The 13,823-nt window shown below is 47.3% G+C and overlaps 1 protein-coding gene across 2 annotated transcripts in view; it reads right to left on the bottom strand.

The window, feature by feature from the left end:
• Positions 1–3,236: 3,236 nt before the first annotated feature.
• Positions 3,237–13,823, bottom strand: part of sugct (succinyl-CoA:glutarate-CoA transferase) — a 38,558-nt gene continuing 27,971 nt past the window's right edge. The window contains exons 13-14 of one of the 2 annotated variants that reach the window (XM_046371944.1): positions 6,140–6,203; positions 3,237–3,595 (exon numbers count right to left, since the gene is read on the bottom strand). In XM_046371944.1, coding sequence (XP_046227900.1) covers positions 3,432–3,595; positions 6,140–6,203 — 228 coding nt within the window. In that variant the 3' untranslated portion in view covers positions 3,237–3,431. The remainder of the gene's footprint in view (positions 3,596–6,139; positions 6,204–13,823) is intronic. The other variant, XM_046371943.1, reaches the window with a different exon arrangement.

The following is a 13,823-nucleotide window of genomic DNA, read 5'->3' as shown; positions in this document are numbered from 1 at the left end:
CCCTCGAGTTTCCTGCACACACACACACACACACACACACACACACACACACACACACACACACACACACACACACACACACACACACACTCCAGATGTTGGGGAATAAGGGACACTTAAAGAGCTGGTGAGTTACGTACATCCGAATTTCTCTTCGCACACACACTGAGTTCAACACAGAGGCAGCCAGCTGGGCGGCCGAGTACGACGAGAACAGAGAGAGACAGACAGGCAGACAGATAGACAGACAGGCGGACAGACAGGCAGTTAGACAGAGACAGACGGACGGGCAGACAGACAGACAGGCGGACGGACAGATCTGTCCGGAGCTTCCGGTACTCATCTGTGAAACTCAAACAGAAACATCTGAAGTCGACTTGTGAGGATTTCTCCTTTTTATGGCCAAAAGTATGTGGACACGGCTGCCTTGCAGTTACTTCCTGGTTTGGTCTTTCTGTTCCGATGAAGAGTTTCAGAAATCCTTCCACCAAAACAAACTCTCAAACTTTTTCGAAGATCTTCGAAAATCTGGCAACATGTGCTCACGCAGTCCAGCCAAACATGCAAGCAGGATTCGGGTTGTAAGCACAGATGAAGTATCATACAAAACACAACATGTGGCCAAAAGTATGGGGACACCCTGCCTCTTCATCACAGTTGGTCCGCGTCTCCTGTTATTCACTTTGCTTTGTCGAGATAACATCAGGCTGTTCCATACGAAGAGTTCAAAACAGAATAAAAAAATATGCCGATGAAATAAACCCAATAAATAAACGTCGTGTTTTCCAGTTCGGCCTCATGATGGCGCTGCTCCTCCTGGAGCAGCACGTGGGCTGATGATGATCAACAGGAAGTGGCAGACCTTCCCCACATCACAGCAGCTTCACCTGCATGAACTTGGATTAAAAAACTTTTCTGACATCCATAAATGATTTTAGAGGTTTGATAAATGGGAAAATATTTTCTGAGTTTCTTTGTTGTTTGTAATTAATTTTGAAATGATAAGCAGAAGGATTTGGTTTAATCTGTCGACCAGCGTTGGCGAAGGATAAATCTGTCATCTGGAAGTGGTCAGTGAGATGCTGATGAGGTTCAGGTGACGTCACACACACGACGGCCATGAGTGTGTGTGTGTGTGTGTGTGTGCGCGTTTGTACACTTTGCACATGAAGACTGATGAACGCTAACTCTTACCATCATCACCTCCAGAGAGATGAGACACACAGCAGGAAGTCACACCCTAACACCTCTAACACACACACACACACACTTTTAGGTGTTTATTTGTATCTAGAGTCTGGTGTCTTTTTCAGGGAGTGAAATACGGTCGTTTGTCACCATTGTTTGTCAGAATAAAGCTAAAGCGTGATTTCATGTTGTCTTGGACAAAGCAGGACACAGGAAGACAGGGAATAAGTTGGACCATGGTGAGAGACACCATGACTTAAGGCAGGCATGTCAAACTGGTCCACAGGAGGGCCGGTGTGGCTGCAGGTTTTCTTTCCAACCAAGTAGCAGCACACCAGACTTGACTCATTTAATCAACTGATCTCCGTCTTCAGACAGCTGATTGGTCAAACGGTGTGCTCTTGGTTGGTTGGCACAAAAACCTGCAGCCACACCGGCCCTCCTGTGGACCGGTTTGACATATGTGACTTAAGGAAACGCTTGGGTTCCATCTCGTAGCCTCTCAGTCCAGGATCAGAGCTAAGATCTTTAAAAGTGTGCTCATACTCGGGTCTGAGGAGGCTCATTTCACCAGTAAAAAAAAGAGAAATTTAAGAAATGTAAAAATTATGTTGACTTTTATCTTACAATTCTGAACATCAGCATTTTTTAAATTATTGAGGTTAAGCTTCCATTTTAATTCTTTGTATTTCACTGGCAGAATCGGGCTTCCAAACGGCTCGAGTGCAGGCTGAGCAGGAACATCCTTGTAAACTTGTCAGTCTTCAGTGGAACATCAAGCTGTTTATGTTTCATTTCCCTTCAGAGCCCTTCCCTCGGTTCCACGTCATGACGTTCTGTCAGAGGTATCACTCCTCTCAGAAAAACAACATCCAATCCTGCAGCACTGTGTTGCTGGCTTCTGGACGGCGGGACTACAGTAAGTCCCCGGTTTGTGATGAATCACACCTGAGCCTCCCCCTCAAAACTCAAACATGTCAGTCTGCGTCTCCCCCGACGACTCCGCCGCCTTCCAGATGCGTCACATTTTGCTCAGATTCAGTAAACATCACGTTGATTCGATTAATCCTCTTTCTACCAGAGGATTTCTTCACGATCAATCAAAGTGTCAGCCCGCCTCTCCTCCTTCCTTCGATACCAACGACACAGTCCACGTTTCCAGCAGCTTTGAATCAACCTGCTGGGACTTTACTTCTTCATTTCCGATGTCTCCATGTTTTGAGCGATGATCTGGGATCGTAATAACGTCATAAACAAGACGAGCCGTGGCCAATATATTCCTGCTCGTGTCCCAGAACAATATCTGCAGACGGGTTCGAGAATCACTCAACACCCAGACAGTTTGCTCTTCGTCTGCGTCGTATTCCCCGGCGACGGTTAGGAAATGAAGCTGCGCTCATCGATATTTTGATGTGGATCAAACGATCACCATCAGCTCTGAGGGGCCTTTGGACCTCCTTTAGCTCCTAGTTTTGGTTTTGGCCTGGTGGAGCTGATCCTCCAGTCTGTTAAACCACCGCAGAAGAAGAGGAGGAGGAGGAGGAGGACGCTGTGGCGAGGAAGCGATGACTTCCTGTGTTTCGTGGTCTTTTACACCTCAGACAGGACGAACCTTTGGAGTTTAATTCAGCAATTATAATAAGACCGTACCTTCCAAGTTCTCAGCAGGAACACGCAGACGTCTCTGACAGGAAGTCCTGCATCACATGATCCGACAGGTTGGAACTGATCCTTTTAATTACTCCAGATCATCGCCATCTGTTTTCAGATTTCCTGCCTTCCTTCCAGGCAGCCACAAGTTTGAAACCTGCTGCAGCTCGATGATCCATCACAGTCACTCGTATTTATGTTGCCGATCGGCCGAGTCTCCGCCAGGCGACCAAGCTGTGAAGTGAAGCCAGAAGAGCAAAGCCAGAAGAGCAAAGCCAGAAGAGCAAAGCCAGACTTCACCACGGAGAGGAACGTCATGTTAGGACCACAGGCAGGTTCTGCTGCGATCTGAACAAGTCCAACACACTCACACTGCTGCTTCATGCTTCTGTCATTGATTTTCTGAGGTGTGAAGACTTTCAAAATGTTCCATTTATTTCAAGATACACTCAGAGGTTAAAAGCAGCTCGTCAGCTCTCAGGTGTTCAGACAGAAAACAACACCTTCAGAAATAATTCATTTGAAATGTCTGAACAAAACAGTCGGCTGACGCTGACTCACTCGCTGAACTCTGGTCTCTCTCTCTCACCCAATCAGGACAGGTCATTCTGGGCCACCGCCCTTGACTCCAGCAGCGTTCTGATGATGTCATCGCTGTAGGACAAGGTGTCTCGCAGCACCTGCGCGGTGTGCTGACCAATAAGAGGAGGGGGTGTCGGCTTGCCGGGGGCGAAGCTGCTGAATCGAACGGCAGGTCCTGAAAGAGAAAAACGGAAAAGATCACGAATCCACACACACACACACACACACATACTCACCATCAGACACACACATACTCTCTCACACACACACACACACACACATACTCTCTCTCACACACACACTCACCATGAGACACACACACACACACACTCTCTCATGTCATTCAATAATCACACATCATGTATTGTTGTAATTAATACTTTGCTGATCTCCAGCTTTCCCTCCTTCCTTCCCTCTGAGTGAGTGTGTGAGTGTGTGTGTGTGTGTGTGTGTGTGTGTGTGTGTGTGTGTGTTTGATGATAAAACATGATGAGCCAATGGGACTCATTAAGGACATGCAGGGATGTTGATGATGATGATAAAAGGATGCAGTGATGAAGATGTGACTGACTGACTCTCTTCATCCCTCTTTCCTCCTCCTCCTCCTCCTCTCCTCTCTCTGTTCTCCTTTTCTCTCCCTTTTCCTCTCTTTGCTGTCTTTCTTCAGATGAAACCACAGCAACAGAAATGAAGAGGAAAATGAAATAAAATGATGAAAAACAATAGAAATTCATTCATTTCACTTTTGTTAGAAACAAACAGTGAACAGTGTGTGTGTGTGCATCACGTTGGACTGAATGGCAGCTCATGGTGTTCTTAATTGGGAACACACACTTTGCAGCAGCTTCCTGTGTGTGTCAGGTGGTTTTCATGAGTGCATCAAACCACTGCAGATCAGTCTGCTATTTTATTCCTTCAGCATGTGACGCACTCTGCCTTTTGTTTTCCTGCCGTGGAACGAAGGAAGAAAGAGGGGATGAAGGAAGGAAGGAAGGAAGGAAGGAAGGAAGGACTTGAGCCAGACAACCGAGGGAACAAACTGTTTATTTTGGGAAACTCACAACAATCAGCTGTTTTTAAAGAGCAGCGCTAATGAGCTGAGCTCTCACAGCCAGTGTGTGTGTGTGTGTGTGTGTGTGTGTGAGAGAGTGTGTGCCCACACGTGCATGGTCACATGAGCATGTGTGTTAGCCTGCATGTGTGTGTGTGTGTGTGTGTGTGTGAGTGTGTGGACATACTCCTATTTTCACCCCATTAGCAACCTGTTTTCCCCTTCAGTGGCACTCAACAAGTGTGTGTGTGTGTGTATGTGTGTGTGAGTGTGAGAGTGTGTGTGTGAGTTTGGGTGTGTGTGAGTGTGAGAGTGTGTGTGTGAGTTTGGGTGTGTGTGAGTGTGTGTGTGTGTGTGTGTGTGTGTGTGTGTGTGTGTGTGTGTGTGTGTGTGTGTTGCTGGGGGTGTCAGGACAAATAATTCATGAATCAGGTTATGTAATGCTTCTTTTCATTCATCTCATCACTCTGTCTGTCCTGCAGATGAAGCCGAGCGAGGCGAGCGGTCGGTCTGTAGTATCGGCAGCACAGACAGGATCTCGGACAGTTCAGGATCCCCTGCCTCTGTGGGCGTGGTACAGACCTCCATCGCCCAGAGGTGTGGGATGGTGTCTCTGCTCCCTGGAGGAGCTCCTCCCGTCTGCCAAATCAGCCTGTTGGGACTCATGGCGGCCAAAAAGTTATCGCGCCATTTCACACATCGAGGTGAGGCCGGGCAAACCCTACTGTGGTGAGTCCTCTGTGAGGGCAAGCGACGCCTCCCCACTAACCAACCAGACGTGGCCTTCTGGCCTACTGTACGCCTGATGTTTGAGACCCAGACCCTTTCTGTGTGCTGTGTTAGTGGTTGCACTGGGCGAGAGTCTGGGTGGCAGATGGGTCCTGGTTCCAGCTGGCTTCGGCAGAGCCGTGGCCAATACCGGACCTGCCCACTGCTCTGCGTCAAGCGGGGGCCTCCACCCTCTCACACCTGGTGGAACAGTCAGGAGGCTGAGAGCGTTTCCACCTTGGGTGTGTTTGCAGCGGCGACCACGATGGCGGATGATTTTCTCGACTGCTATGTGGCCCCCTCGGTGAGGGGCTTTGTCTGAAGGGCCAGCAGGCTGAGGCCCCCAGCAGGCTGAGGCCCCCAGCACCATGGTCACATGGTCAGATGGTGCTGGATGGCCTTGTAGGTTCAACTTCTGAACTGTTGACAGCTGCAGAAAAACAGCCTGGACTGCAACTTGTTTACCGTGTAAGACTGTTTGTTATCCACCTTCATCCACCTTCATCCACCTCACATTCTGTTTTAGCTTTTCTTGCAATTACGTAACATCAGCCGTCGTCTCGGTTGTCGGACACACAGAACCAGAGGAACGGCACTGAGAGGCCGGCCAATGACTGTTCTGAGCTGCACGTTTTCACGCCCAATTAACCTCCGAGGTACAGACAGTACACACCACACACACACACACACACACACACACACACACACACACTTGTGTCTGTCTGGGGATGCTTACTAAACAGAGATGGAGAGAACTGGAAAGTGGAGGATAAAGAAAAGGATACTGTTAAGACGGTTAACGTTGAACCACTGATCCATCAAACCAACTGAGGAAGAGATGCGTGTGTGAGAGTGTGTGTGTGTTTGTGTGTGTGTGTGTGTGTGTGTGTGTGGACTGACCAGGAACAGCGACATGTCCTGCAGTCGGATGGTTCATCTCCAGTATGAGGCCGTTGTGTTTCACCTGCAGAGAAAAGTGAAAGTCTTTCATCACCATGAACATGAACACACACACACACACACACACACCATGTTTCAGTTCACAGCGGACACACACACACACACTGTTCAGAGGTGATGATGAGTCAAGTGGTTTCCTTGCCTCCTCCTCACCTCTCGGTCTGCTCCAGCAGGACGATGGAGGACGCGGCTCAGCTTCTCTGAGTCGTTCAGTTTTTTGTTATTCCTCGCCTTCCTTATTGTGACTTTGTGTGTGCTTGTTTTGTGCCCATTCATGCAGTAGAGCATTTGTGAGGTCACACACTGATGTTGGACCAAAAGGCCTGGCTCACAATCTCCGTTCCAGTTCATCCCAAAGGTGTTGGATGGGGTTGAGGTCAGGGCTCTGTGTGGGCCAGTCAAGTTCTTCCACAACCCTGAAAAACAGTCCTGTACCACACCTGAATTCAACAATAAAGAGGTATGTCCCAATATATTTGTCCACATAGTGTAGAAGGTCATGTGGAGTTCACCAGGTGATGTCCAAGTCACTGATGCTCCTCAGAGGCAGAGCTGAGCCTCAAGTCCTCGAGTGTGTGATTCTCACAAAGCTTTAAGAACCGATGAGTCCAGAGAGAGAAACCAGAGATCACGTCCAGAACACAACATCAGCTATTTATTCTGTCATTCACATATCGTCGTGTATCATCAGTATGGAACTGAGTGAAGCAGTGGAGTGAGACACGCTGAAGGTGGTCATCCTTTCAAAGCTAACCGCACTCTTTCCGTCCCGGTCGTCCTGACCCGAGTTCAGGTCTCAGTGACCTGGAAGTCTCTACGCATCTTTCATCAGAGGAGCTAAAAAAAGGGAACACCTCTGACAGGAGGCTGCTGGGTTTACAGAAACACCCGAATCATCGAGCACGACAACAAAACAGGAAATGACGCACCGTGCTGGAGACAAATTATTTCTGAGAGATGAAGACGGTCTGACACGGCCGAAGACACAGCGTCAAACACAGCACGTGTGGAAGCTTCAGCCTTCCACATTGACTGCGTGTTACTTTACGACCTCACTGAGTGCAGGGAGGAATGCAGTACTCATTTGTGTCACTTCCACTAAAATATGTCATTTTCTCAGCCAGAGAATCCTGTTATTCTCTGGTAGCAGCTCCTTCAGACCCCATGAGGAAGTGATCTGTGTCATGGTGTTGAGAACAGGAGGACTAAAGTCCACTCAGGCAAGTCGAAAGGCCTCCCAAGTCCACCTCTTCCTGTCGGCTCAGGCCGTCTGATAAGAAGTAGTGCCCGGAGTCCACCGGCTCAGAGACCTGATCACAGCATGGGCACCGTGGGGATCATCTGAGCCCTGACTGACACCAGGTGTCAATCAAAGGCCTGTGATCAGATCCAGAGGGGCGTGGCGGGCACCCAGAGCTCGCACATGAGCCGCCAGATCTGTGGGACACACCAGAATAAGCCAAACCCAAATACCCTCAGAGGTCCTCTGAGGTCCTGCAATGTGATGAATGTTATTCAGTTCACCTGCCGGCAGAGTTAATGCTGGGGCTGATTGGTTTATAAAGGGAGGTGACAGACATCACAAAGCAGATCACACAGGAGGAAGACAGTCAGCTCAGGTGAGTCAGTCTGAACTAACGCGGTGCACTTCCTCCTCACACACACACCACAAAATAAAACACCCACAGCACGTCCACATCAGAGTGATGAGCAACCATAAACACAAAAATACATCAAACATGACCACAGAGGAATGAAACCAAATGATACAATACACACACACACACACACACACACACACACACACACACACACACACACGCACACTCATCCTCTGCAGGGGGGGAAACTTTAATAAGAGCTGAACTCTGATCGATGGCTTTAATTTAAACATCAAACATGACACACGGTGCAGTAAGTCAGCCAGCGCTAAACGAATCACGCTGTGTGTGTGTGTGTGTGTGTGTGTGTATTCCTGTACTTGTGGGGACAATAATCTGTTTATGCAGTCACATTGTGAGGACCCGCCGTCCTTACGAGGACAAAATGCACACAATGCACAAAATCCCCGCAACGTAAATCATTAAAAATTAGTGTGAAGAGTTGCTTTAAGGTTAGGCTGAGGTTAGGATTAGGTTAAGGTAAGGTTTATTGTTAAGGTCAGGTGGTGGTTAAGCCTCCAGGAAATGAATGGACGTCTATGTAACGTCCCCAAAAGTGATGGAAACACGACTCTGTGTGTGTGTGTGTGGACGGCGTGCAGTATGAAACATTCGTCGACGGGAGCTGATTTCTGCACTCGCTGACCGAATCACAGTTTCAGATTTCCTCAGAGGCATCAGCATCAGATGTTCAGCAGCCACTTCCTGCAGCGCCGCCTTTCATCTCTCAGGCTCACAACCACAAAATCAACTGGCAGTGAAGTGAAACGAGGCCTCGCGCCATCACCACACCGCCGTGCGCCACAGGAACACGCAAACTAACGCCACTTCAGAGTTTTAACAAGTGAGACGAATGGCCCAAAGAGTCAGGAGAGGATGTGAGAGGAAAAACTATCAGGGTGACAGCAGTTTGATGATCAGAAAGTTACACATGAACTGACTCCTCCCCTTAACGTCCTCATACACTCTGTGTGTGTGTGTGTGTGTGTGTGTGTGTGTGACTATATGATTGCATGCATGTGTGTGTGTGTAATCCTATCTGCTTGTTATGCAGGGCATCATTACATCCATATGGTCATCTCTCACACTCACACACACAAAGTGTTCACATATTTTATTTCCCCTAACTTATTTTATTGATTGAGAGTTAAACGCAGTGACAGGAGAAACAGGACTCGGTTAATGAATGAAAGCTCCAGTAACCGTGACAACTTCATGTCTGCTGACGCGTGTGCCGTGTTAAAGGAACAGTCCATCTAAAAACCATCTACAGCACAGCTTGCTGGATCACTTCCTGTGCTCCAGTGTGTTGGAACACATGGTGTGTGTGTGTTTGAATCTAATTTAGCGTTACTGATCTGCGGCTGCACAGCCTGATCAAAAGACACACACACACACATACACACACACTGATCACAGAACACGTTTGTGGCTTCCAGCTAAGAGCCTCCCTCTTCCTGTTCTTCTTATTTCCTTTTTACTTCCTTCCACTTTCAGTCTCTGCTCAGCCTCTCATCTTCCTCCTCCTTCCCATTCAGGCTGCACCACCACACCCCCCTCAGTCTCTGCAGCTAAGTCAGAACCTGCCGTTATGATCGCTGTAGAACAATGAGGTCGGTATATATACACACTATACGGACAAAAGTATTGGGACATATGGGACATTGGGACCAGTACAGCAACAGGGATTTTAGTGACATCTCATTCTAAATGCATGGGCAGTGGGTGTGCAGTCGGGGGAGGGGAAGGGGGAGGGGAGGGCATTAAGATTTCCCTTCACTGGAAGCCAGGGGCCGAGAACAAACCCTGAGGAACAGACCCACACCACACCTGAAGGCAATGACAAAGACTGTCCCAATACTTTTGTCTATATAGTTTATGTATATCAATCATAAATTGACTCAGGAATCACAACAAAGAAATGAAAAGAATAAGTAAAGTAAATAAATAAAGTCTGTTCCTCCACCTCGTCTTGTTAACAGTGAATGTAACCCAGAGGTGATGAAGAACAAGACCACGACTCCACACGTAGAGAGTCAACAACTCCAGTCATCCCCCCATCAACCGCCTCAGACTCAGATGACTTCTTCACCCTCGTGTTTCTCTCTGCTCCTTCAGCTCTCCTCTCTTCTATGCCTCCTCCTCCCTCCCCATCACTCTTTTCACTCCGTGAGTCTTTGAAGCTGGCTGTGGCAGTCCATTAAGTCGACTAACCAGCACCCGTGGGAGCCATCCAGGCCTGCTGTTACATCATGTAACCACAACATCAAGGAGACTAGGAAGGAGTGTGTGTGCGTGTGTGTGTGTGTGAAGATCTTAGGTTGCCTGAACCTGCTGCTCTCTGTTTGACCTCGACAATCAAAGCAGCTTCTGAGCATCGCAGCGTTTTCATTCCTGTGAAGTGTCAGAGCCGCCTCCTCCTCCGATGTACACTCAACAGAACTTCATTGAGATGAGCTGCGTAAAGCTGCAGCCTGAGTGTTAAAGGTCCCAGGTGATTTGGTGTGGTTTTTTTTCATGATTTCAGCTCATGACATGAATAATGCTCTTCACTGTGTTCTGCAAATGAGAGTGTTTTAGTTGGAGAAATATTTAAAACTTTGAAGAGTCAAGCTGTGACAATGGAGGACTTCCTGTTCGAACACGTTGTTTCTGAAGCTACATTACAATGTGTGGCGTCTGTAACCCACCGAAGCACCGTCACAGCACTGAGGTCAGGTGAGCTTAGTGTGGTCAGAGATGTTTCACCTGAACGTCACCTTCAAGCAACAGGTCGAAGCTCCAGCTCCACCTCGTGTCTACAGCTGCTACACGCTCTGTAGCTACGCTGCAGCGTCTTCCGCAGCGTCCACGTGTTGCACTTCCGCCCTCTGCTGGACTGTCCCTTGTCACTGCCATGGCATGAGGTGAAAAGGTGCAAGATGGAAATGTTCCTGAATGTAATCTCAGACTCCGGACCTGATCTGAGTCACAGATAAAGATTCATCGTTTGTTCTGACACTTCGAAAACGTAGTTCAACTAAACTCAGTACTTGATGCAGGGCAGTTTTCTGGCTCTGTGGAGGTACAGCAGAGGAGTGACGAACCCGCTGAAGATGCTGATGGACAGGCTGACTAAGATGGCTGTCAGAACGACCTGCTCTGGTGCAAACAGCAGAGTCAGGCCCAGAATGAAGACTCGGAGGAAATGGCTGGCGTGGTGAACATCAGGGTGATCATGATGACCTTAAAGGCCTTCCTCTTTGTGCTGTTCTGGCTCTCGCGGTCCCCGTCGCCAGGCCCCGGCCGCCTCAGCACACAGAGAATATGGACGCTGCAGTATAACATGAACATCAGGAAGAAGAGCGACATGCACACAAGCAGGTACAGCGAGTGTGCTGCTGAAAGTGTGAGGGCAGGTACAATGCAGTACAGCAGCAACAGCAGCCAGTCCACCAAGCAGCACGCCAACCTGCAACGGAGGGCTTTGAACCTGATGAGGGGAACAACAAGACGACAGATCATCGCAGTTTGGAAACAGCAGTGTCAATCAAACACAAGGGCAAAAACGAATTCACAGATTTGGACTTGACAGATTTTCCCCATCTTGAGTCGTCTGAGGAAGACTGTGGGATGCACCACAGCCAGGTAGCGCTCCAGGCAGATGCAGCTCTGGGAGACAGGTCGAGAAATGGTCATGAGCTGCAAGGTACACTGCAGCACATGCATCCCGACTTCCACTGATACTCTCAGCAGCAAGTGAGGCAACCAATAAAGAGACAAGAGGAAAAAGATAATTTCAAAAATGGACAGATTGAGAGCGAAGAGCTCTGAGGCCCCAGCCCCACCTGCTCTACTGCCTATTAGCCACACCACGTAAACGTTAGCGGGCAGACCCACAAAGACATTGCAGACGAACAAGGCTGACGCTCCGTAACAGAAAGTAAGGACATCAGGTGTAAAGGTGTAGTTGGCTTCAGACAGATTCATCTTCAGCTAGCTGAGGTTAAGAGTTATCGGAGATCTGCAGAAGTAAAACCACCAGGTGTTTTAAGATAAATAACCTCCAAAAGTTACAAAAGGTGCAAACTTTCAGGGAACACATGCAAGTTTGTGGACCCAAACCCTTCTTGATCACAGACTTTCTCTCTTTGCTAGGTTTGTTCCTTCTCACCTTTTGCAGGAAGTAAAGTTGTTCCATACTCTGATCTGTTGAGCTCCCCATAGCATCCACATTTTCTGTTCTTCCTATTTTGTTGATTGAAAAGGCCTGGCTAACCCACTTATTATTTCAGATTAAAAGTGTACTTCCTGCCATGGGGACAGATGACAAACACAACTTATTTAAAATCAACTTTGCAGTTTTCTTGCATCTCGTATCACAGAGATAACTGAGTGACGGCACTTTTGAACTAAAAAACTTTGTTTCCTCATAGCATTAGCATTGCCAATATGCTGTCTTCTGACCCATCTCATTCTGCTGCTTGTCTATGTGTAACAGTCAAAGATTGATGACACAACAGCTGGTCATTCACTAAGTTTAAACACAGATTGATCAGGGAGCGATCGTCTAAACAGACATAAAAGGTTCCCGAATTCTTCCAAGAAAAAAGAAACAATCTACATTAGGTTGTCCACACCTCCATCACACATGTTGTGTGTTTTCCGGCTGGTGTTGCATCTAAACAACATCCATCCTCTCTTGGTTTCGCATTCAAGAGGATCTCCTGTTTGTAATTTGGCCTCTTTGTTTCTCGACTGCTTCACCACAAGCTCAATTTAAACCGGACCCACCTGTGGATTTGCATGAAGGGCAGCGAGTGGAGCCCAAGGTTACATCTGGTGTATTCAAAACAAGCTGAGGGGATACACGGGTATGGTTTCTGTGGATGGCTGTGGATCGAGGGTATGGCCACATTTGCATCGGATTTCCCTCAGAATGTAATTTGTCAGTGGAATTTCACAAACAGAACAGCAGCTGGGCCAAGACGAGCTCAGAGGGTCCAAATAGAGGACAAAGACTGGGCTCTCTGGACAGTCTTGACTTCCTGCTGGTACTCCTGAGTCAGTTTGTCTGTTCTGGATCTTTGGGCTGGCGATATTCTGTTTTATAACATAGCTGTATCGTGGGGCAACAAATTAAGGTTTTTGTTCCACACTTGGTAATGTGCGCAAAATTGTGCATTTTCCCTCTAAATTTTGCTGAAAATATGTTTTAATCTTCACATTTGGTTTTACTGTACAAACATGAGATGATGATCATCATTTAAAAACGATCATCACTTAAAAACGGAAAAGCAGCAAATCATCACCAGCAAGTTTTCTTTTAGTGCAAAAATAAAAATTGAACACAATGTTGATGGATTTTGTTGTTCTTTTTTTACATTTCACCAAAACATCATGCAAATTCCCAGCTGATGCTGATGTTATTTATGTTATCATTTAAATATCTTGACACTATGAACACAGTGAAGCCTGGTGGAGCTCAGAAAAACAGAACTTCTGCTGAGAACTTCTGCCTGCTGGTCCCATACATTGGGATGATATTGTGAACATAAAAAATTCTTTTTGAGACTCTGGAAAAGTTAATTATAAAACCTCCATAACTTCACATTTTACAAAATATGCTGCAGAGAAGGTCAAAGTGAAAAGTGTCCTTCTCTGACCTCAAAGGTTTTCAGTGGAAATAGTCCAAATAAAACATGATCTGTGGATTATCTGGTGCAACGCAGAGGCAGAAATGTCAGAGACCTCAAAATCTGGACAAACTTTGCACCTGGAGAGAAACTTCAAACGGAAGACTGATTAAAGTTGAAATACTTCAGGTAGCAAAGACAGATCAATGAACATCATCAGTTATGACATACATGTGATTTAAGCTGAAGCTAATGGTGCAGAAGCTGAGTCCAGCCTGCCCTCAGCTTTGTTTCACCTGCAGCGTCTCTTTTGGTAAAAGAGCATCATGATGTTCAAGGTGTTCTTGC

The sequence above is a fragment of the Scatophagus argus genome, chromosome 18 (assembly GCF_020382885.2).
Source record: "Scatophagus argus isolate fScaArg1 chromosome 18, fScaArg1.pri, whole genome shotgun sequence".
In the NCBI taxonomy this organism is placed as follows: Eukaryota; Metazoa; Chordata; class Actinopteri; family Scatophagidae; genus Scatophagus; species Scatophagus argus.
The sequence above is the reverse complement of the archived record's forward strand: the minus strand, read 5'-3'. Positions and strand labels throughout refer to the sequence as shown.